Below are 26,547 nucleotides of genomic sequence, written 5' to 3' on the forward strand. Positions count from 1 at the left end.
AAGCCATATTACATAGATTTACCAATTTTAACAGTGAAGAGAGATGAGTGTACACACAATTCTCACATATTCAAATCACCTAGAAGTCAAACATGCCATTTCCATGGGATACAATATTTGAAATAATGTCTTCATTTGTAAATATTCTGTGTTGCATTTGGAAGGAAAAAAGTTGTAGCGTTTTTTCATATTGAAGATTTATTATATTTGTTACATTTTGGGGATTCGTACAGCTCCTGAACCTGGGTAGGCACTTCAGGTCATACTCAGAAGAACTACATACTGTAGACTAAGATTAATAACTTGGGTAATCAAATCTACATAATGCAGCCCCAATATAACCTCTGAACACTGAGGCTTACGTGAACTCCCCTGGCTGGCAATACTCTGTGCATATTGTTACACATTGGGACCAGGAGAGCAATGCATCCTGACTCCCATGGAAAGAGACACTCCATGTTTGGTATCTCTTCTGGACTCTTCCCTATGCACTTTTCCCCTTGGTTGATGTTAATAATAATAAATCATAATTCTTCAGTGTAACAGTTTTCAGTGAGTATTGTGCATCTTTCCAGTAAATTTCTGAACCCGAGAGTGCTTAAGAGAACCCCAGAACTTGCAGTCAGTGTCACAAGTGAGGCCAGTCTTAGGAACCATTCCCTATAACTTTGCAGTTGGCTAACTTCTCAGAGCTAGCATCTTTTTTACAACTTGGCCAACTGTCATCTTCCTTTCTAAGTCCAGGTCAGCTTCCAACATTTTATCCTTTCTATTTTCAATGTGGTGAAATGTCTCCAAGAATTTCAACAGGAAGTATTTTGTCAGTCTTACCTTCTTTGGGACAGCTTCGTTCTTTTCATCACAACCAGTACTCTCACGTTATCAATGAGTTCACCTTCACTAAAGTACTTCCAGTGCACATCTAGAGTCTCTCAAATGGCAGTAGTGTCAACATTCCCAGTCAGCAATTTCTTTTCTAACTTTATTTACAAAGGATTTGGATTTCATTTCCAGCAGTATTACTTCTCATTTCCCTACTACACTTCTATCTTTCATAAAATATCATGAAGGTTTATAACTCGGAACCAAGGAAGCAATACAGCTATATACTCTGCTTTATGTGCATAAACTGATAAATACACAGCGATCAATCACTGGCAGCATCTAAAAGTGACATGAATAGTCACTGATTATGACAGTCATCTGTTATTTATGCAGTGATTCGTAAACTGAAGAGACAGAAGCTAAGTTTGTACTTCGTACAAGGGCTCACAGTTCATCTACCATAACTGAAATCTGAACCATGCTGTTGGGTAAAAGGTGTCATTTAACCAAACTGTGGTAACTCAAATTCATGCATACCAGAACTGCACAAACGAGGCCTGCCTAGATTTCTACAGGACGTGTTTTCTCATGCAGGGACTGAAGATAATCATAGTACTACTACCTCAAGGATATTGTGAGGATTAAATTGGATACATACATACCTGGTACTCGCTGAATATTAGTTCCTATTTTTGATCAGTAATATGCACCCCCCCCCCAAAAAAAATACTTGTGTTACCACTTGTGTTATACTTGTGAAACACTTGTGTTAACCAAAATCAAATCAGTTTCTTTACTGTAGGACTTCTGAGACGTTTTAACACACTAGCAAGCAGGCGGAGTCCTCCAAAGCATTTTAGCAATAATTATTACCTATCTGGACCAGAATTTAACAAATGCTGAACAAAAGGCCTGACATAATTAATAAATACATATTTCCACAAAAGTAACATTACCATTTCAGAATCCTATTACTAGAACAAGTCATTTTAAAAAGTTAAATTCCTAGTGTTCTAAAACTTCCAAAATGTTTTATATATACTAAATAAAGGGTGACTAGCCTTAATCTATAAAGAACTCCTTCAAATTAGTAATAAGTAGACAAATCACAGAATATAGAACACAATAGGCAATTCACAGAAAAAATGCAAATAGCAAATGCTATGGGCTGAATATATGTGCCTCTCAAATATTTTAAGTATTTATGTATCTTACCTAACAATTTTATTTCTAAACTTCATTCTACTAAATTCTTGTTTAAGTACACAAAGATCTATATACAAAAATGTTTGTTCCAGAAGTAGTTATAATAGTAAAAGACTAGAAGCATTATCAAAAGGGTATACGGTGGGGCGACTAGGTGGCTCAGTCAATTAAGCATCTAACTCCTGGTTTTGGTTCAAGTCATGATCTCATGGTTTATGAGATTGAGCCGCACGTCGCAGGGCTCTGCACTGACAGCATGGAGACTGCTTGGGATTCTCTCTTTCTCTCTCTCTGCCCCTTCCCAACTTGCACTTTCTCTCAAATAAATACATTAATTAAAAAAAAAAATCAACCAATAAAACCATCCATATTTTAAAAAAGGGGGGGGGATATGGTTTAATTAAATAGTTAGATCCATATCATGAATGCTATTTTTAAAATGAGGTAGATCTACAAATACTGATAATAAAGAGGTACAAAGAAATATACTACTATGATCACATATACAATTAAGTGCTAGGCTCATCTCAAGCACATCTGCTTGGTATAGCTCTTATCAGACAATAATCCACAATATAATAAGATAAATATAACACTCCCAGCTATGATAATACATATTCTTTGTCCTTCATATTTACATAATAAAAGTACTGAGATAAAAATTTCCCACTACTCTAACATCAAGCCTCCAGATTAGACCATTATCATTTGTAACTTATTACCTAAGTGAATCAGGACTTTCTTAATATTATTCAAACAAAACTAAAACCAGAAATAAATTGATGTGCCTAAAAGAGACAACTGATAAACTTATCTCAATTTTTTTGTTGTTGTTATTAAAAAAATACTTTTTAGGGGCACCTGGGTGGCTCAGTCAGTTAAGCATCCAACTCTTGATTTCATGATCTCACAGTTTGTGATTTCGAGCCCGTGTCAGGCGCTGCCTTTGACAGCACGGAGCCTGCTTGTGATTCTTTCTCTCTCCCTCTCTCTCTGCCCCTCCTCCCCCACTCACACTCTCCCTTTCTCTCTCAAAATAAGTATTTTTTTAAAAAGCTTTTTATTCTGACCAACTAATTTCATACAAATTATGCAAACAATTGTGAATCAGAATTTGTATATGCATCGTTTCACTTCACCTTCCTTATTAAGTAATTTCATCAAAGGTCCCACATACAATAATCTACTGGGCCAAGATTTGGATCCAAGTCTAAAGAATTATACACACAGAACTTGTGAAATACATGTTTTAGCAAAAAGTAATCTGTGAAAACTCTTTATATTTGAATGTGTAATTACTAAAATGATGTTAAATGAGAAAAACTACAAATATTAATGCCTGGGAATAAAAACTGCAGATTCTATCAAATGTAACTGTTGGTCACTTTCAGAAAGCCTTGCTATTCTAACTTGACTTTTAATACTCTAATGAACGTACCACTTGTTTTATGAAAGAAATATCTTTAAAGTACTAACTCTGTATTTCCAGGTCAGCATGTAACATTTGGGTTTACTTCCTAGTCACTGAAGAAACAGATCTTGCATGCCTACTTTGAGGCATTGTTCTAGGAACTAGAACAAAACAGATACACTTCCTCCATTTTTTTTTTTTTAATTCTAGTGAATTCAAGTATTTGAATTCCAGTGAAGTTTATGCTGTATATAGGAGTAAGCAGATCTAATTATGTAAGAGGATGGTGATTTACTTTGAATACAAGTCTTATTCTTAAAGTTCAAAGTAATAATCCCTGAACTTTTATCTGGATAATAGTGAAAATAACACAGGAAAGTATATGCTGGATTGACTACAACATTTTGCCACCAGTATAAGAAACAACTTAAAAAGTTCCTAAACTTTTCATTTTATCTGGAAGTAGTAGACCCTCTAAGAGAACACGGAGAAAAATACTGTGCTATAGTAATAAACTTAGTTGCTAAATTAAAAAATATTTCAGTCTTCTCAATTCACAGATATGTATAAAACTACAAATCAACTACAAATCACCAATACCAATGCCATTATTACACATGCATTTTTTTAAGTAAAAAAAAAAACATTAACTGCTGAATTTTCTTTTACTAACCATGAACACAGTAATATACGATTAGTAAATTTAATGGGGTCAACTTTTTGTGTAGCTTTTTGAAAAGACATATTTTGTGTGGTTGGTCTGCAAGTTTTAGTTATAACAGACTTTGTGCTGATTTGATTTAATTTTTCAGTAAAACATTTAAAAGCTAAAAACAGCTTTTAAAGAACTAATGAAGCTCAAAAGATTCTACAATTTCATTCCTAGAGATAGTACTTTTATTGTAACACTAGTACACAATGTACCTTATTATACTAGAGCTAATAGTATAAATTAACAGAATACTTCTCTGCTTTTTTAAACAATCACAACGATAAATTATAAATGTCTATCTGTTCTTTGTATTAATTTCCATCAGACTCCTAAATTACAATGACAACATTTTTAGACAAGTTACTTCCCCCCCCCCTTAATTTCATTTTCAAAGCTGAGAGAGAAAGAAGGAAGGGAAGAAAAAGGGAAAAACAAAAGTCACTTCAAAACTATCAGAATAAATGCATCTAGACTTTGATCTGTAACGTTCTGTTTAGAAAACTACTACTACATTATCAGTTAAAGCTCCCAAATATGTCACTTAAATAATAATTAATGTAATAATAATTGCCTTTTAATTATTGTTTTAAGATAAAAATTCTCCGCATTAGTCTTTTTCCATTTTTTTGTCATTTGACAGAAGTTTAATGTAAGAAACCCCACAAATGTTTCTTTTCCTTGACTAATTAACCCCATTATTTAAAAAATGGTAAGTAGGGGCACCTGGGTGGCGCAGTCGGTTAAGTGTCCGACTTCAGCCAGGTCACGATCTCACGGTCCGTGAGTTCGAGCCCCGCGTCGGGCTCTGGGCTGATGGCTCAGAGCCTGCAGCCTGTGTCCGATTCTGTGTCTCCCTCTCTCTCTGCCCCTCCCCCGTTCATGCTCTGTCTCTCTCTGTCCCAAAAATAAACGTTGAAAAAAAAAATTTTTTTTTAAAACTTTAAATAAAACTCATATAAAATTTTTTTCATCCAATAGATATCATAGAATTAAAATGTCGTACAAGGAACTCATAATTAAGAAAATAGATATTCCTGCAAGCTCATATAACTTTCTCTCTTTTGGCAACTGTAATTTTCTTTGGTATTCTTTGTATATGAAATATCAAAATTTAACTGATAAGTTTATTTGTCCTGAAGAGACTTTTAAAATACTGAAAAGTTCCTCACAGATTTCCATCGTATTGTTTTTTGAAAAATAACTTTTATTTCTTTAAGTCAGATCCCTACACAGAAAACAGACTATACAGAAAATGACTAGTAAGAAATTCATAAATTATGCAAACAAAGCAAAAAGCAATAGAACTACTATAGTAGAAAGAAAAACTATACATTAGTAATACAAATACAAAACGCGACATTTTTAAAAATAGTTGGTCCCAGATGCCTGGGAGGCTCAGTCGTTAAGCATGTGACTTTGGCTCAGGTCATGATCTCACAGTTCATGAGTTGGGGTGACCTCCAGCCCTGCTTCGAGTAAAACATGAGCTCCGGGCAAGCCCCGTTTCTTTCTTTCTTTCTCTTTCTCTCTCTCTCTGCCCCTTGCTCACTTGTGCCTTCTCTGTCTCATAAAAATAAATAAAAGGGGCGCCTGAATGGCTCAGCATCCAACTTCAGCTCAGGTCATGATCTCGCGGTTCATGGGTTCGAGTCCCATGTCAGGCTCTGTGCTGAGAACTCAGTCTGGAGCCTGCTTCAGATTCTGTGTCTCCCTCTCTCTCTACCCCTCCCCCACTCGCACGCTGTCTCTCTCTCAAAAATAAAAACACATTACAAAAATTTTTTAAATAAATAACAAATAAAAAGAACAGTTGGTCCCTACGTTTACAACAAAAAATTCCTATAAAAACCTCAATTCCTTTCTCCAAAAATCAGTTACTATTTTCTACATGCACATTGCTATATGCATTATTTTTTTTGTTCTCCAAATCTTATAGAAACATCCATTCTTGTAAACACCCTATCATTCTCTTAATTACAGTTTCTAAATAGTGTGCCATCATTACTGTAGATGCTGTGAGAATCATTACCAAATTTCTTGCTCTCTCTCTCCTGGTAACCAAACTGTATGGAGAAACCTCCGAACTCCCCTCTGACCTGCCACTGACTGGATCTTGCTGTTATTCTAAACCTTTAATTGACCTAATTTTATAAAAAAAAAGAAATTCCATCATGGGCACTAAACAACTTGAGGGGGAGGGGAGAAATGGAGCAAGTGCCACTTTTGTGAAGCTACACTGATAATTTATTATATTGGCTCTCTTTGTTTTCAGTGTATCTCATCAAAAATATAAAAGCTTCTGTATTACTATTTAAGTGTTAGAATATATTATTTCATCATAAGTAATTATCAACAAATTAACCTTAACTCCCTTTATCTGGGTGCACTTTTGTGCTTTGTTTTTCAAAATCAAAATCTAGAAAAATTTTTTGCAAATATGAATTCTATCTTACACTTAACCTCACATTCTGCAACTGAAATAGCTTTAGGCTGGCAATATGCCAAATGTTTTAGCAGGCAATTAGCAGAACAGAGCGCCACTTACTGGTTTTTAGTTATTATTCACAAGAATATTTAAAAAAGAAACATGATAATTTCATTCTCTGAGATTGGTAACAAACTTTAATAGACTTCACCCCATTCTAAGAATAGAAGAATACAGCAGCATCTCTACTGAAAACTTTAATAACAAATTACGTTAAAATTACCTCTTAATGCTGAAAACAACATCAGAAAACATTCATAAAAATCAAGGCAAATTCATATAAATTAATAAATCCTTAATAAGTAAACAAAACAAAACAAAACAAAACCATCGAGTAAAAGTTTAATAGCTTATACTTGCTAAGATAAAATTATATTTTCTCAACCTTCTAGCTCTAAACAAATGTTTGGCTATTCATCTATTAAAAAAAATTTTTTTAATAAAAATACAACAATCTCAAATGAACTGTCCAAAAGACATGAAAGTAAATAAGCTTAAAAGCTAAATTAAGCAATTTAACTTCTAAATCCAAAAACAATTAAACTAGTGTCAAGTTCAATGTTCCTTTTTTATAGGAATGACCATTACTTACTTTAAACTGTATTTTCAAGAATCAGCTACCAACTTGAAATAACTGTTTTACTTTCGAAGGCTAACATAGCATTCTAGTGGAGAACGGTATCAAGCTTATTTACCTTGGTTTGGTTGCATATTCATATTTGGTCTGGGGCCATAGCTTCCTATTGGCTGCCCTTGACTCATCGTCATCTGATTCTGTACTGGCACGCTCTGTGATGATGGCACAGAATGGTTGTAACCTCCCATGGATCCGTGGCTACTTGAAGGCATGTTCATGGAACTGTTTGTCATATTGAGTTGATTGGGTCCCGGTCCCTGAATAGGCATATGGTTAGGCCCTTTGAAGAAAAGTGGTCAGAACCAAATATGAAAGTTAAAACACATGGTCTATTAAAAAGTACTTTAAAGAGCTTTTTATTTTCTTTTGCATACCATAACAATAGCAAACAATAACTTGAGTATTTAATCAACAGCAAGCAAAGTAAATGCATTACATGAATGAGAGCAAATACTGTGAGGGAGAACTTATTCCCATTTTATAGATTAAGAAACTAATGCTTTTAGAAACCAGTAACATTCTGAAAAAGAAAAGCAATGATCAACTAGCTTTATAAGAGAGCAAACATATAAAGCAGAAGTAATTTTTTATTTTTATTTATTTATTTTTAAGTTTGAGAGAGAGCATGTGTGCATGAACGGAGTAGGGGCAGAGAGAGAGGGAACCCCAGGCAGACTCTGCCCGAAGAGCACAGAGCTCGACACAGAGCTCAACACTTAATGGACTGAACCACCCAGGTGCCTCTAAAGCTGAAGTAATGAAAAGTGTGTAGTACTAGCATATAAATGAAATAACAGATCAATGGACCCAGAGCAGAGTCTAAAAACACACCCAAATTTCTAATTCTGTAAATGATAATAGTGGTGAAATTCAATAAATAGTGTGACAAATGAGTAGCCATCTGGAAAAAGTCCTACCACATTCCTTCCACCAAAAATAGTTCCAGATGAATAAAATATTAAACATTAAAAAAGAAAATGAGGAAAAGAAACCATAAAAGAGAATTTTAAAAAGAACTTTTAAAATATTCTTGAAGTGGAACAGCCTTCTTGCATGCCAGAAAACCCAGAGCCATAAAAAACTGATAAACTAGACTAGACTACATAAAAATAAAAAAATGTAAGTATGACCAAACCAGACAAAACGAAACTAAGTATTAAAAAGTAGGAAAAAATTTTTTACAAGACATATCACAGACTGAACTAATTACGTGAACATATAAAGTAAGTAAAAGACCACCAGCAGTAAAAAAAAAAAAAAAAAAAAAATGGCAAGGGACAGGAATGATTAGTTCACACAAAAACTACCAAAGAGACATAAATATGAGAGGACTGCCTGCTTCATTTATAATAAAAAGGCCAATTAAAATTATGAGATCCTTTTTTCATTTTTCAGATTCTAAAGACCCAAAGTTTTGATCTCTGAAGAAAAGTAATTTCATACATTGTTGAGGTATATAAATATATAAATAAGTACTATTTTTATGTAGAGCAATTTGGCAATAACTACCATATTTTATTTAATTTTTTTAATGTTTATTTAGTTTTAAGAGAGACAGACAGATTGTGAGCAGGGGAGGGGCAGAGAGAGAAGGAAACAGAATCTGAAGCAGGCTCCAGGTTCTGAGCTGTCAGCACAGAGCCCGACGTGGGCTCGAACTCACAAGCCATGGGATCATGACCCGAGCCAAAGTCGGATGCTCAACCGACTGAACCACCCAGGTGCCCTGGCAATAACTACCATATTTTAAAATGCATATATCTTTCACGCAGCAGTTGCAGTTCTAGGACTTTATCCTATAAATATACAGGTCTTCGTGTGCATATGTCCATGAATGCAAAACTGCATATGTATTTATTTACTTGTTTACTTGCTTTTATTTTACAGGCATATTCACATCAGCATAGTTTTTAATACCGGAAGATTAGACATGACCAGTATTTCATTATAAGGGAATAGTTCAAATAAATTAGGGGCATCCATGAAAAAGAATGAAATACAGCCACCAAAAGCATAAGGCAGCTCTTTATGTACTGAGTGGTCTCCAAAATATATTTTTATATACTTATGGTCTCTAAGATGTATCTTTAAGAGGGAAAAATATTAAACATAATACTACATAATATATGCCACCACTTGTATTTTTTTTTAAGAGTAAGACAAAAGAAAAAGGAATGTGAATATGCATATGTTTTAGATACAGAGAATTATCTCTTGAAGGATACCCAGACACCAATGACTCTCTGGAACAAAGTATCTGGAGGTAAGGGCTGTATACCCTTTGGTACCTTTTGATTTTGGTACCAGAGACATACATTATCTTATTTTTTTTCAAATCAGTTAAACATTTTTAAAAAGGAATCTGAAACTGATGTTATCTGACCAAGATCAAAGAAGATATAAGTAGCTCTATGACTTAGATTTACAAAATAATAAAAAACAACACAAAAATAGGAAACTGAAAGACTAGATACAAATTTGTGTGTGCAAAAAAGTTGGCTAAGCTCTATTAAGGAGGTTTTAAATAAAGGAAACATAAGTAACTGGACCAATTTCTCCTACACCTAACTAGAACACTCTATAAGAGACTATTTTGGAAGCTCTACAGTGTTCTGGACAACCTATGTCATAACTAGTTGAAAAATCTCTGGTTTATAAAGAATGTAACTACTCCAGATGGCCTTATACAAAAACCCAATGTCACGTTAACAATAATTACATTGCTGCTCAAGTGTTTCTCTGGCCTTAAGCTTGAATTTATATGGAGAAGTCAAAATTCTAATTAACAGTACGACCATAAAAAGTCACAAAACTCCTAACTCGCACTACCCTTCCAGTTCTAAAAGCAACTGGTCCTGATGAGCTAAATGTGGACTCACCAGAAATTTCCTCTTGACTACAACATAACAAGTAGTTAGAGGTCTTTATTCCTATTTCTCCCTTCCCAGGGTGTGGGTCATGGGGGCCATGGACTGTGGCAAGCCCCCAAAGGAAACAGAAGACAGCCACTGAAACAGCATCACCCTTCTACACGATCAATCGCACACCCATCTTTTATAAACCGGGCTATCTGGCTTCTTTTGCTCTGTGTTCTCCTTTACTTCATTTTCTACACCCACTGTCCCTGGATACCAATGCTACCAACCAACACAATCAGCTAAGACAAGACTATCCTAAAGATGCTAATTACTAATTTTACAAATGAATTGCTTTGTTATTTCATTTACTTTCATTATTGCTATCTGTATAATACTTTGTTAATGAAAATAGCCTTTGTCTTTAGAAAGTAAAAATATTCTCACATTAAATGAAGAAAACAACCCACCAAGAATTATGGGTATGGGTTGTAGCTATTGTTGCAAAAACAAAAGAGTTTAATGATACTTTTCAGATTAAAAGTTCAAATCAGCAAAAGGTAACTAATTAAGCATCCAACGCCCTGGAAGATACTCTAAATGGCTCCAAACTTAGAACGGAAAAATAGTAAAAGGAATAACTCATTATCTAAAACATCTGAAATTATTTTTCCTTTAAATTTGCTTTAATATCAATTTCCATATTTATATTATGCCATAAACATATATATTTGTAAAAATTTATACTCAGCTTCAATAGTATCAATGTGGAAATACTAAATATATTACATTAGCACTTTACAGATTGTTTTCTTTCTTTTCCTCATGTGTTTTTTCCAGCAATACTGTTTCTGAGACCAGTAAATTTTTAAGTAAATACAAAACCCAAGGAAATGTTATAATACCTTTATAATCTATAAAGAGATTTTAATTCTTAAGTCATGGCGCAATGCCTTTTTTTCCAAAAAGCTTCTAAAGCCAGCTGTATTGCATAGTTTCAGACAGACTAAATTTAGCCAGTTCTGTTCATCAGAGGAATGCTGTGTGTCAGCTACATCAAAGCCCAAGGGCAGCCTGATAAACACTGAATACAGGTCACGTAGCTCTGTAGCTAACAAACTCTAAGAGAGCTTGTACTCGGGGGCATTCAAAGCAGTTTTGTCATCAACAATCTAGTATCCCTTGAGCCCCCATGTCGTTTCAGTTGCTAAGCAACTCTGGTGTTAATGTCTTAGAGGAGAAAAACTTACCAGGCATCTGGCCGTTCATCTGGTTCTGCATGTGTGGTGCAGGAGGACCCCCACCTACCATTCCATCTGAAGGCATGTTGTGAGAGCGTGGAGGTGGGGGAGGGCCGCTCTGATTCATCCCTCCAGGACCCATAGGCATATTCTGTGTGGGTGGCTGAAAGAAGACAGTTTAGTAAAACAAGAGAAACAGTTAGACTAATATATTAAAGATGCATGTAACAGTTGCCTGTACTATTAAACTAAACAGGAACAAAAACACAAATACATTTCAACTTATTCTAATGCATTTTAATAACAATTATTTACATCAAATTTAATATGACCCCCAAACTTAACAAGATCATTAGTGTGAAGATATCTTCTGACCACCTCAGACCAAAAGAACACCACAATTAAAGTATATTTTACTTTATAAAATCTCGAGAGTGAAAATAAGTTTTTAAATATTCTATACCAAAATTCACATTTGTTTATATACAAGGATTTTAATGTGTTCACTGTTGTTACTTAAATTATGTTTTAAAAATTAAGTTTCCTTTCATTATTAATATATTTAGACATATTTACTCTTAATGATGGATTTTACCTGAAAAGTCACTGTAACAAAAATTTATAAAAGGACAGGAAGCCCCTAAATATGATATACTTTGTACTGTTTGAGGGGGAAATAAATTTTGGCAAGGGAATGTTTTAAACCACGAAGACTCAGTTCAGTCCAACATTTTTGTGCCGACGACTCCTATAGATCGGAAACATTACTGATGGCCTCCAAGGGTACAGAGACAGCTGCCTCAAAAGGATGCCTTTGGCAAATTTCCTAATGAAAGTGTGAAGAAAATCACTGACTAACCTTGAGAGTTCACAAAAGGGCGAAAGGAAAAACACAGATACAAGGTGGTCTGCAACACCTGGTTCCCTTCTTGGGGATATTTTGGTGAAGAAAGCAAATGGTTAGTTTCTTTCCAAATCCCCATTTTTAAGCCTACAGGAGGAGAAGGAGCTATTATTTACAGATCTATTTCTGCCTTCTTTCTCTACCTCTCTATGTTCTAAAAATATAATGTTGGCTCCCATACTTGTCATTCTCTTCCTCCCACATTTTTTTAAGTTTATTTATTTAATTTGATAAAGAGTGCAAGTGGGGAGGGGCAGAGAGAGGGAGACAGAGAATCCCAAGCAGGCTCCGCGTGCTGCTAGCACAGAGCCCAACACAGGGCTCAATCCCACAAACCGTGAGATCATGACCTGAGCCAAAACCAAAAGTTGGACACTCAACAACTAAGCCACTCGGGTGTCCTTCTCCCACATTTTTACATGGCTACTTAGTTACTGTTTCTGTACCATCTCGATTTTGTGAACACAATCCTCTCTGATACCTTTAACCGATAAAACATTGTCTTGTAGTCATCACACGTAAATACTCAAATCGCCAACCATTTAACATCACCAACATTTACACAAATAACCAAGTACAACTCTAATAGCACCCATTTAAAATTCACAGTCTTGGAGTGCCTGGATGGCTCAGTCAGTTGAGCATCCAACTCTTAATTTCAGCTCAGGTCATGATCCTAGGGCTGTGGGATCGGGCCCAGGAGGGGGCCCCACATCAGGCTTTGTACTGAGCATGGAGCCTATGTAAGATTCTCTCTTTCCCTCTGCCCCTCTCTCCCACTCATGCTCTCTTTCTAAAATAAATAAAATTCAAAAACAAATTTAAAAACAAATAAGTAAATAAATAGAATTCAGAGTCTTAGTTCCTTTACTACTAAATCTAGAAAATACCTGCTCTTTATTAAATATTTTTTCTTCAATTCTCATTTTAAATTCTTTATCCACTTCAGATTCTTTAAACACTTAATAACGTTGTTCAGAATTTTAAAAAATTACCAAACATCAACTCAGTGTCACATATCTTACTTTGAAATGATCCTTTACTATCCTTCAAATATGGCTGACTGTGACCTTCTTCTCATTTGAAAATAAAAATCCCGCCTTCTATATTCTTGTCCAAATTCTCTGCTGAAAATGTTATGGTCTCACTCTCAATAGGTAAGAGCTTTTTCATTTTCTTGCGACACACTTAATGAAACATCAGTATTCACGGCTCCCATCGTAATAGAGTAGCTTCTATCAAACTAACCCATCTGCCAATAAGTTATAAAATCTACACAAATGTAAAAATTGTTTGAAGGCACTCAAGAACAATCTACACGGAGAGAAACAGGAGGGGCTACAACTCTTGAAAGAAGGGAAGCACAGAAGATCAGCTCCTCCAAACACCTTGGCTTTTTCCCTAACTTTGCTGTGTAACAAGAAAACAGAGCCCGAGCAGAGGCGGCAGCCCTACTGGACTGAGAAGGAGGAGGAATTCTGGACTATCAGAAAGCTAGAACCTGAAGAACAAAATCCCAGAGTGGAAGAACCACAAACAGGATGAAAATTCACAAAAACTAGCATAGAACAGCAGTTAAGAGGCTAAAGAGCTGAGCAGAAATTTCAGCTTCTGCCCAGGGCTAGGGAAACAAAAGACTGGCAGTAGTCCCTACCAAGTCAGAAAGGCCTTTGTAAACAACGCAAGCTCTCTGTTGAGACTTCAAAAAAGGCTCTTCTTAGATTAAGGTCAAAAACAACTATATCAGCCCTAACAACTCTTAGAGACAACGCTCAGTACTCAAGGTACTCTAAGTACTTCACCTTCCAAAGGAAAACTTAACTCTCTTTGGAATTAGATAACACCAAGTAGAGCTCCACAATTGTTCATTCATAAGTCTGGCATTCAATGAAAAGTTACAAAGCATTCCAAAAACAAGAATAAATGGACAATACTCATTAGGATGGCTATAATTTTTTTTAAAAACTACAGAAAGTAACAAGGGTTGGCAAGAATGTGGAAAAAATGAAACTCATACATGCTGGCAGGATTGTAAGGGGTGCAGCCACTATGGAAAACAATTTGGCAATTCCTCAAAAAGTTAAATACAGAGTTACCATATGACACAGCAACCCCACTTCTGGTACAGACCCAAGAGAACTGACGACACAGAGTCACACAAAACTTGCACACAAATGTCATGGTAGCATTATTCATAATAGCCAAAAAAACCAAAAAAAAAAAAAAAAACAAAAAAACTCAGAAACAACTCAAATGTCTATTAAATGATAAACAAAAACATTCATACAATGGAATACTATTCAGCCACAAATGAAGTATCAATACCTCAACATACTTCAACATACAACATAGATGAATCTTGAAAACATTATGCTAAGTGAAAGAAGTCAGACTCAAAAGGCCACATATTTGTATAATTCCATTTGTATGAAATATCCAAAATAGGTAAATCCAGTGAGAAAGAATGTAGACTAATTAGATGTTACCAGGGAATGGACAGAGGGAAAACTGGGATTGAATGCCCACATTTATGAGGTTTCTTTTTGAGTTGATGAAAATGTTTTGGAATTAGACAGTGGTGATGGTCGGATAGCACTACGAATATACTAAAAACCAATGAATTGTATTCTTCAAAAAGTTAAAATGGTGAATTTCATGTTATGTGAATTTTACCTCAAATTTTTGTAAAAAAAAAAAAAAAGAATAGATGAACAACTAAAAAAAATAACAGAACACAGAAAAAGACACTCAGGTCACTCATATTTTGGAGTTATCTGAGAGACCTTAAAATAACTGACTGATATGCTCAGTGGTTAAAAAAAAAAAAAAAAAAAAGGATAGATGGAGAATTTCAGCAAAGTACTAGAATTCTTAGAAAAGTCAAATGGAAATTCCAGAACTGGAATATACAATCAATGAAATTAAGAACTCACTAGTTTAGAAAGAGCAAAATAGAAGATTGGTAAGCTGAAAGAAATGTATAAAAAATATGACACACCAAGAAACATAAAGGCACGAACATTAAAAAAATAAAAGCATAAAGACATGTACAACATGCTACAATGGTTTAACACACATCTAACTGGAGTTAGAAAAGCAGAGTAAATGAATCATAGGCAATATTTGAAAAATACCAGTCAAAAATTTTCCAAAGCTAACACAAGTCTCTAAGCAGACATGCGAAGTTCTATAAACCTCACCAGAATATGAAGAAAACGATACCCGAGTCAAAGTCTTAAAAACCAAAGTCAAAGAAAATCTTAAAAGTAGTCAGAAAAAATAAGACACATTATCTTCAGGAGAAGGACAAGACTAACGACATTTTTTTTTGTCAGAAATAAATGAAATAGAAGACAATAAAATGACATCTTTAAAATGCTAAGACAAAACAAGAAAATAAAATAAACCAACCAATCTGGAGTTCTATAAGAGAAAATATCTTCTGACATGAAGATGCATTAGTAAGAGCTTCAAATAAACAAAAGCTGAGAGAACTTGTTACAGATGAAGGGAATTCATCAAGCTAAAGGAAAATAACCCCAGATGGCAGCACAGAAGTAGAGGACTTAATACAGAGAAATACAGAGAAATACAGGAAAGGTAAGTGTTTAGACAAATACAAATTAATATTGATATTTAGAATAATTGTAACAAAGGCTTATATGGTTTAAACAGACATAAAAGTATAAAATATATGACAGAACTAACACAAAAGACAAACACAAAAAGGAATAAGTTAAGTACACTGTTCTAAGTCTCTTGCATTTTTCAGCAAGTGCTAAAAGTACAAATTTAGACTGGAATCTTTATGAATCCAAAATGTACACTGTAATTTCATATGCAACTACTTAAAAATGCATACACATATAAAAATGTACAGCTAAAAAACTAGTAGAGAGGAAAAAATAATGCTTGATTAGTTCAAAGAAAGGCAAGGAAGAGACCAATAGAAAACTAATACCAGGCTGATATTCTCAAATCCTATTGTATCATGTTCTGCGTTAAATGTATCTGGACCCAACATTTCACTTAGATAACAAATATTATCAGATTGGATTTTTAAAACACCCAACTATATTCTGTTTACAAAAGATCCACTTTAAGGACATACACATGTTAAAAGAAAAAGATACTATGCAAACACTAATAAAAGTATGGTGATATCATTATATTTATATCAGACAGTTGACTTAAATCAAAAACCACTACTCGAAATACTAGAGGAATACTTCATTATGATAAAAGGATCAGTTCAAAAGGAATATGTAACAATCATAAATTTCTATACATCCTGTAACACCACTTCAAAGTCTATAAAGCAAAAGTTAACAGAACCAAAAGGAAAAACAGAAAAACCCATAATAATGGCTTCATTTTAACACACTTCTTCTAGTAACTGGTAGAATAATGAGACCAAAACAAAAGTGAAAAACCCTAAGAATATAAAAGATGTGAAATCACGGCTATTAACTCAATTAGTATATGTAAAATACTATACACAGCACCTGCATAATATACATTCTTCCCAAGTACTCATGACATAGACCAAACTAGACCATATAAAGGGCCATAGAGCAAGTCAACAAATAACAAAAGATTGAAATAATATAGAGTATGTTTTCTGAGCACAGTGGAATTGAACTAGAAATCAATAACAGAAAGCTAATAACCTATTACTCAATGAAGAAATCACAAAAAAAAATGTAAAAATATTTTTAACTGAACGATAATGAAAATGCAACATCAATATCTGTGAGATGCAGTTAAAGCTATGCTAAAAAGACAATTTGTAGCTTTAAAATGCATATTTATAATGCATGTTTAAGAAAATTAAAAAATAATGATAAAAGCTTCCATTTCAAGCAGCTAGGAAAAGACAGCATATCAAATCCAAAGTAGTACAATGAAGGAAGTAACATAGATGGATACAAAACTAAACAAATCATATGAATTCTTCCAGAGAACACAAAAAGGAGAACAATTCCCAATTCTTTTATGAGGTCACCAAACCTATGATATCAAAACCTAACAGGGACATTACTAGAAAGACATCTACAAGCCAAACTTTCTCATGAACAAAAATCCTAACAAAATTTTAGCAAACCATGAAACTCAGACTGTATTAAAAAGATGATGCATTATATAACCAATGGACTTGGTTATATAAGAATGCAAGCTGATTTAACTTCTGGAAATTAATCCTTGTAACTCGCAAAATTACCAAAATAAAATCCATATAATTATCTCAATATATAAAGGAATATTATTTGATAAAATTCAATACCTACTGATAATACAAACTTTTAAAAATTAAGACTAGAGGAACATTCCTAATCCAATAAATCTAATTTACAAAAATTTATTATCTTATTGATGAAATATTGGAGTCTTTGAATTCAGGAATAAGAGTATCCATTAACACCATATCTATTCAACATAATAAATAAACCCATAAATCAATAGCATTAAGAATAAAGTTAAAAAAAAGTAAAAAAAAAATTGGAAAAGACACATAATTGTCATTATTCACATTTGACATGATTGAGTGCACAGAAAGCCAAGAGAATCTGTAACAAATTATTAGAATAATTGTACACAAGATCAATATATAAAAATCAACTGTATTTTCTATATATTTCCAACAAACTAGAAAATGAACTTTTAATAATAACAGCATACATAATAGCATCGAAAAATTCAATAACTAGGAATGAATCTAGAAAGATGTGCAATAGCTCTACAATGCAACACTGCTGAAAGAAATTAAACGCTTACTAAATGGAGGGATATACCATTTTTATTGACTAGAAGGCTCAATATAGTGAAGATACCAGTTTCCCCAATGCTGACCTAGAAATTCCATGCAATCTCAATCACAATCCCAGGAGGCTTTTTGAAGAAAATTCACAAGCTTATTCTAGAATTTATATGGAAATGCACAGAAATTAGAATAGCCAGGATACTCTTGAAAAAGACCACCACAAACTGCTATACTAATTTGAGATATGTTGTTAGTATAAGGATAAATAAACACACCAACAGTAGTGAGAAATAGATCCACACATACAGTCACCGTACTTATAATAAAACAACTTATATTCAATGGGTAAAAAATGCTATTTTCAATCAATGGTACTGTATCAGTTGAATATTATATGAACAAAAATGAACCTTGACTCCTAGACTCAGATTATACACAAATTTAATTTGCAATGGATCATGGATTAAGAAAAAAACGTTTAGAAGAAAACAGAAGCATATCTTCATGACCTTGATACAACAAACTGTTTCTCAAGATACAGAAAGAAAACAAAGATTGATAAATTGGATTTCATTTCAGTTAGAAACCCTCTTCATATAAACACACCATAAAGAGAATAAAAAGACAATTTTCAAAATGAGAGAAGATAGCAAAGTGAAGAAAACAACAGAATTTAGAAAAAAGGCAACCTATGGAATGAGAAAACATTTGCAAATGACATATCCGATAAAGGTTTAGTATCCAAAATACATAAACAACTTACAAACCTCAACACCCAAAAAGCAAATAATCCAATTAAAAAATGAGTAGAAGACATGAACAAACATTTCTCCAAACAAGATACACAGATGGCCAACACACACGAAAAGGTGCTCAACATCACTCATCATGAGGAAAATACAAATCAAAACTACAATGCAGTACCACCTCACACCTGTCAGAATGGCTAAAATCAACAACAATGAGGTGTTGGCAAGGATGTGGAGGAAAATGAACCCTCCTGCACTGTTGGTGGGAATGCAAACTGGTGCAGCCACTTCGGAAAACAATATGGAGGCTGCTCAAAAGGTTAAAAATAGAACTACCCTAGATCTAGCAATACTACTGGGTATTTACCCTAAGAATACAAAAACAAACAGAAACCCATGGGGAGGGGAAGGAAAAAAAAAAAAAAAGAGGTTAGAGTGGGAGAGAGCCAAAGCTTAAGAGACTCTTAAAAACTGAGAACAAACTGAGGGTTGATGGGGGGTGGGAGGGAGGTGAGGGTAGGTGATGAGTATTGAAGAGGGCATCTTTTGGGATGAGCACTAGGTGTTGTATGGAAACCAATTTGACAATAAATTTCATATATTAAAAAAAACAAAAACAAAAACACGAATTCAAAGGGATACATGCACCCTGATGTTTACAGCAGCATTATTTACCATAGCCAAGATACAGAAGCAGCACAAGTGTCCATCAACTGATGCATGGATAAAGAAGATGCCGTGTATACATATAATGAAATATTATTCAGCCGTAAAAAAAAAAAAAAAAATGAAATCTTGCCAGCTGCAAAGACATAGGTAGAGCTGGAGACCATAATGCTAAGCAAGGTAAGTCAGTCAGATAAAGACAAATACCATATGATTTCACTCATATGTGGAATTTAAGAAACAAAAACAAATGAGCACAGGGGGAAAAAGAAAACAAACCAAGAAACAGACTCTTAACTACAGAGAAGTGATGGTTACCAGAGAGAGGCGAGTAAGAGGATGGGTTAAATAGGTGATGAGGATTAAGGACTGCACTCGTAGTGAGCACCAGGTGTTGTATGGAATCATGGAATCACTGTATTGTATACCTGAAACTACTATTATACTGTATGTTAACTAACTGGAATTAAAAACTTAAGAGGCAGCTGGGTGGCTCAGTTGGTTAAGCATCTGACTGCAGCTCAGGTCGTGATTTCACGGCCCACGGGTTCAAGCCCTGCATTGGGCTCTGTGCTGACAGCTCAGAGCCTGGAGCCTGTTTCAGATTCCGTGTCTCCCCCTCTCTCTGCCCCTCCCCCACTCATGCTCTGTCTCTCTGTGTCTCTCGAAAATGAATAATGTTAAAAAATTTCAAATAAAAGTAAAAATAAAATAAAAACTTTAAATTTTTTTTTCAACGTTTATTTATTTTTGGGACAGAGAGAGACAGAGCATGAACAGGGGAGGGTCAGAGAGAGAGGGAGACACAGAATCGGAAACAGGCTCCAGGCTCTGAGCCATCAGCCCAGAGCCTGACGCATGGCTCGAACTCACGGACCGCGAGATCGTGACCTGGCTGAAGTCGGACGCTTAACCGACTGCGCCACCCAGGCGCCCCTAAAATAAAAACTTTAAAAAAGGGAAAAAATATTACATAGCCAACAGAAGATTTATATCCAGAACATATAAAGAACTCCCATAAATCAATAATAATAATAAAAAAAGTCAACCCAATAAAAAATGGACAGAAAGGGGCATCAGGAAACTTTTTTGCGATGACAACACTGTTCTATATATTAAAAAAAATTTTTTTTGTTAATGTTTATTTATTTTTGAGAGAGAGAGAAACAGAATGTGAGCAGGGGAGGGGCAGAGAGAGAGGGAGACACGGAATCGGAAGCAGGCTCCAGGCTCTGAGCTGTCAGCACAGAACCCGATGTAGGGCTCGAACTCGTGAGCCATGAGATCATGACCTGAGCTGAAGCTGGACGCTTAACCGACTGAGCCACCCACGTGCCCCAATATATCTTTAAAAAAGAAAAAAAGCCTTTTTATTTATTTTGAGAGAAAAAGGGATCACAAGTGGGAGAGGGGCAGAGAGAGAGAGAGAGAGAGAGAGAGAGAATCCCAAGCAGGTTCTGCACTGTCAGTGTAGAGCCAGATGTAGGGCTCTAACTCATGAACCACAAGATCATGACCTGAGCCAAAGTATGACGCTTAACCAACTGAGCCACCCAGACACACCTGTTCTATATCTTAACTGTAGTGATAATTACACAGATTTGTAAAAATTCATCTATACAATTAAAATGAGTCAATCTTATTTTATGTGAATTACACCTCAAATGTCACTTTTTCAAGAAAGCCTTCCCTGACTATCAGAATAGCCAGGCTTCATTATCTGCTCCCATAGTCCTAGGTGCCCTTCCTTCATAGCATTCACTACAACTGTCATTTAAAATGTTTGTGGGGGCACCTGTACTGTCTCAGTCAGTTAAGCGTCTGACTTTGGCTCAGGTCATGATCACAGTTAGTGAGTTTGAGCCCTGCATCAGGCTCTCTGCTGTCAGTGCTGAACCTGATTCAGATCCTCTCTCACTCTCTCTGCCCTTTCCCTGCTTGCACTCTCTTTCAAAAAATAAATAAAAACACTTACAAAATAAATTAAAAAAATAAAATGTCTGTGCAATTACTTAACGTCTGATTTTTGCATCATATGTTAAGTTCTGTAGGGATTGGGTCCATGATTATACTTGCATATTGCTGTAGCCCCCAATCATCTAGTATCAAACAAAGGTACTCAAGAATATTTACTAAATGAAAAAGTTACTTTGAAATACAAGCAACATTTCAAATTTGATTAGGGACCAATATTTTTATGGTAACTTTCATAATGATTTTTATTGTCAACACTGCTTAATTCTCTACATTCCTCATCTCCATTTGGAAGTCTATCAGATATTTCAAACCTGAAATCTACAACACCGAATCCCTGGTATCTCCACTACAACCGCTCACCCAAATCCCTTTACCCAGGAGTCTCAGTTGATTACAATTCCCTCATTCCAGTTGCTCTGCTGAAAACCATGGAGTCATCCTTTACACCTCTCTTATTCTCATCCTTTGCCCCCCACATTCGATTTTTAGATATCCTTTAGACTCTACCTCTAAAATATACCTACAATTTTTCCATTTCTACCACCTCCCCTTCTGTTACCACCCGGTACGAGCCACCATCACATCTCTCATGTTGATTACTGCAACAGCCTCATAACTGGATGCCATGTTTTGATCCATGCTCCTCTATCATAAATTTTCCACACAGGAAACAGAATGAACTTATTAAAACATGGCTGTTCACTCTTCTGCTCAAAATCCTCCAAGAGCTTCCAATTTCAAGGGAAAAAACTAAAGTCCTTACAACAGTTTACAAGATAGGATTTGTCCATACAACTTCCTTACTTTTTCCTGTCGTAGCCATAAGCTTCATGTTGTTCCCTGAACAAGCCAGGCCGAGTTTCACTTCAGGACCTTTCCACTGTTTGTTTTCTCTGCCTAAAACATTCTTCATCAAGTCTTTGCTCAAATGTCACTTTCTCAATGAGGTCCTCCTGACCACTCTGCCTCATACTGCAAATTCCATCCTCCACCTCCAGCATTCCTAACGCATCTCTCCCTGCCCTATGTTTTCCTTTTCCATAGTTCTTAGTATCTTCTAATAAGCTACATGATTTAATCATTTATTATGCCTGCCTTGCTTGCTAGAATGTAAAACTCAAGAAAATGGGAGTATTTGTCTATTTTGTTAACTGATGTTTCAAAAAATACCTATTGCCTGACACATAGTAGCCACTTAATATTTAGTAAATAAATGAACTCTCAAACTTAAATGATTTACTATAAAATTAAAAACAATTCTGATTATAAATTATGCTCTATGTTTCTTTAAAATATAAACATATCACTGTAAAATATAATTTTTAGTTTAATAATCCTTCATCTGTGTAACTATCATTTGTATAACTGTCATTAGTATGGTTCCCCACAAGGAGGCAGTAAAATGACACACAGAAATAGGAGATCCAAAAATAATTATTAAGCAAAACAGGAAACATATGTATAAAATACTGCCAAAAGCTGATTGATGACCAATACATATACAAATGAAAGTGTTGGTCTGGTCAACCAAGAATGGATCCAAAACCCTCATCAGTATTATATTTGCCTTACTTCCTAGTCCTATGTAAGTCTCACCAAAAATGAGCTCTAAACATAACTGAAACAGTTCACAAAGATCTCCCTGATTTCTCATTCATTCCCATAAGAAATGTCAGCATGCCATCATGGGTAGCCTTGAACTGATGCAGGCTTTTGAACTTATTAAATGATTTCCTCAATTTAAAAATCTTATCATGTTGTCATGTTATCTTGTCCTTCAAGTAAGAGAGCTAATACAGAATTTAGTCCCACTATAAAATCTGACCAATTGAACTTTCATAACTAATAATGCCTTCCACTGATTTTCATAGCATGATGATTCTCCAAACTTCCTAAGGAGTTAAACCCCAGAATGACTCACTCACTAACAATATACTCCCCAATTAGTAACAGGTTCCCCAGAAATTCAACCTTTATTTTATGAAACAGCAAACACCTCCACCATAACAAATAGAACATTAGACTATCTCCACTATGAAAAACTAAGCCCATCTAACCTTAATGAGGTTAATTACTAAACAGTCCAGAATCTTAGAGAATAATTTCCTTCTTCCCAGACCAGAATTCTCTACAATATACTTCAAAAAACAACTAATCCACTCCCAAAACATAGGAGTATAGGACTCTAAGCCTTTCCTAAGGTTGTAATAATACCATCCGTTAAGAAACTAGAGTGTATGTATTTGTTTAATCTTGAATTTATTATTTTTACATTTATACCAATCTGGATAAATTACAAAACTAATGTGTAATCACTAAGAAACCATGCAAATAAGAAACATTGCTAAAAATTGATATGCATACTTCCAGAAACTTATTAAAAATTCATATATATGTATTTTCAGTTTTTACAAGTAGAATTACACTAGTCTCTGATTTCTTTCATTCTTCTTTAGGAATTATTCTTGATCAACATACAATTCAATCTCCTTCAAGAGGGACGAATTCCACTATATAAGCCATATATATACACATATATATATACACATATATATATACACACACACATACATATGCATATATACACACATACATACATATATACACATATACGTATACACACACACAAACTTATTTTACATTTTAATTTTTATTTTATTTTATATTTTATGTGTGTGTGTATATATATATATATACACATATACATATATATATATACACACACACACATTTATTATTTTTTTTTTTTTTGAAAGAGAGAGACAGCACAAGTGACTGAGGGGCAGAGAAAGAGAGAGGGAAGCAGGGCTCACCCAAAGCAGGATTCGTACTCCCCCGAAGCAGGGCATGAGCTCACCTGATGTGGGACTTGAACTCACGAACTATGAGATCATGACCCGAGCTGAAGTCAGATGCTTAACAACTGAGTCACGCAGGCACCCCATAAGCTATATTTTTACCTACTCCCAATACTGAGACTAGCTCCCTAGTCTGTTTTTATTTTGCCAGTATAAACAATGCTTAAATTAAGAGCCCTGTACAAATACTTTTCTGTACTTATTCCATGTAAATAAGAGTGAATTACTTAATTTCCAACATTTAGGTTCTTTTCTTTCTTAATTATATGGCAAAGAAATGTTTCTCCTTAGACAAGTGAGCTAGATACATTGTTTTCAATTATGATGAGGAGACAATCTTTAAGTTCCTTACTTAGTACATATGGAAGCCACTTTTACTGATTTAACAATATAGTTCTGCCAAAAAAAATGTATTTATGCACATATACACACAAATATTTATACTCCTCACAGCAAGATATAGCCAATTGCTATACATATCTGGACTCAACTAGACAGTGCTTGAATTTCATATATACTATCCAGCAAAGAGTTAACGTGATTTTTGCTAAGATTCTGAAATGACAGGATAGGCAATAATATTGGCAAAATACTCCCTATACTAATCCAGAGAACGTGCTTCCATAATTCAGTTCTCCACAAAATACAGGGTCACCTTCCTTGTGAAACGTTTCCTAACACTCAACAGCAAAACCTATCACTTCTACTATGGAAAATGTACTTTAAATGTCCAGTACTTCTTTTTTTTTTTTTTTAATGTCCAGTACTTCTAAAATAACATATATTACACTGTAGTATTACCATCGGTTGAGAGTTGTCTTTAATTTCATTTACAGAACTTTTTGGCACATAAAAGATTTTAAATATTTTTAAAAGGATGAAATTAAGTATCTTCTTTATAGTTTCCTCATTTGTTTTTATTCTCAATGAAGTCTTCCCCACCTCAAAATCAGACATATAATTGATGTCTTTATACTAAATCTCATACAAATACAGAATTAAAAAGACATTTCACTTGTGGTCGTGCTTCTGTTTTTAATACTAAAATGTTTTAATTAGACGCTTCTTATTGTACAGCACCATATTATGCACAAGAGGAAGACTTGGAAACTAGCTGTAGCAGGTGAGTAAATCACAGATGACCACAACATTTCTGAGTAAAAGAACTCAGTGTTTATGCTACTCACTTGAGATAGGAAGTATAAAAATTCAAGCTTGTGGGCTTTTTTTCTTTTAGCAGCAGGAAAACAACAGAGGGTGAGCTGAGGGAAATGGAGTCTTGCCCACACTGTGTTGGGAGACCTGTGGAATATCCAAATGGATAGGTCTACTGGAAGATGTATTCATGTTTCCCACTCAGGCAAGAAGATACATATTTGGAAGTCATCGATGTATACATGGAACCTAAAGTCAGGAATGTAAGAAACCAGGAGTATGGATGAAATCTCCCCAAAAGAGTATATACGGTAAAGAGATGTTCAAGAACAGAATGTCAACATTTGATGGGAATGTTAAAGAAGCTGAATTGCTAGAAAGGTAAAAAAAAAAAAAAAAAAAAAAACTATCACAAAGTCAAACAACAAGTTTCAAAAGAGAAAAAAGTCAGTATCATAATGACTAAACACACATTATGATGTTTATCAGTCAAAACTTAAAAATTCTTCAAATGATGTCAATATTTAAGAAAGTTCTTTCCATACTTCTAAATAAGAATTTAAACACTTCCACTATTTTTTTTAAGTTTATTTATTTTGAGAGACAGAGAGAGGAGGGGCAGAGAGAGAGAGAGGGAAAGAAACAATCCCAGGAACTCACGAACCGGAGCCGAAACCAAGAGTTGGACACTTAACCGACTGAGCCACCCAGGTGCCCCGTAAACACTTTCATTTTTAAAAAATGTAACAAAAAAATAAAACAGTGTGCTATGGCAAGGTTCTACATGCATAGAAAAAAGGAAAAGCATGTGTTTATATCGGCTTTTCTTTGCATAAAAAGGTGTAAGATAGAGATGAGAGAATTTTGTATGACTTTTTGTAGTTTTTGATGTTCTAACCACATCAAAGTATCACCTATGCTAAAAGTTAAGGTAAAATTTACACATGATGTACACTCTGCTCACATATAAGATGTTCCACAGCTCTGACCACGCGCTCCTTCACTTCGGGTGGGTCAAACCTGTAAGCAATGAATTCTGGAATACCGAATTTCAGCCAATGAATTACCATAGCACATAGATGCTCTGCCAGCACAGTCACCGCAT

General features: G+C 34.6%; 1 protein-coding gene across 7 annotated transcripts in view; it reads right to left on the reverse strand.

Moving 5' to 3' along the window:
* Positions 1-26,547, reverse strand: part of SS18 (SS18 subunit of BAF chromatin remodeling complex) — an 88,853-nt gene that overhangs the window by 36,245 nt on the left and 26,061 nt on the right. For all 7 annotated transcript variants that reach the window (XM_019815093.3, XM_045041943.1, XM_011288062.4 and 4 more), the window contains exons 4-5: positions 11,382-11,535; positions 7,335-7,556 (exon numbers count right to left, since the gene is read on the reverse strand). In XM_019815093.3, coding sequence (XP_019670652.1) covers positions 7,335-7,556; positions 11,382-11,535 — 376 coding nt within the window. The remainder of the gene's footprint in view (positions 1-7,334; positions 7,557-11,381; positions 11,536-26,547) is intronic.

Source organism: Felis catus, chromosome D3, assembly GCF_018350175.1.
Source record: "Felis catus isolate Fca126 chromosome D3, F.catus_Fca126_mat1.0, whole genome shotgun sequence".
Lineage (NCBI taxonomy): Eukaryota > Metazoa > Chordata > Mammalia > Carnivora > Felidae > Felis > Felis catus.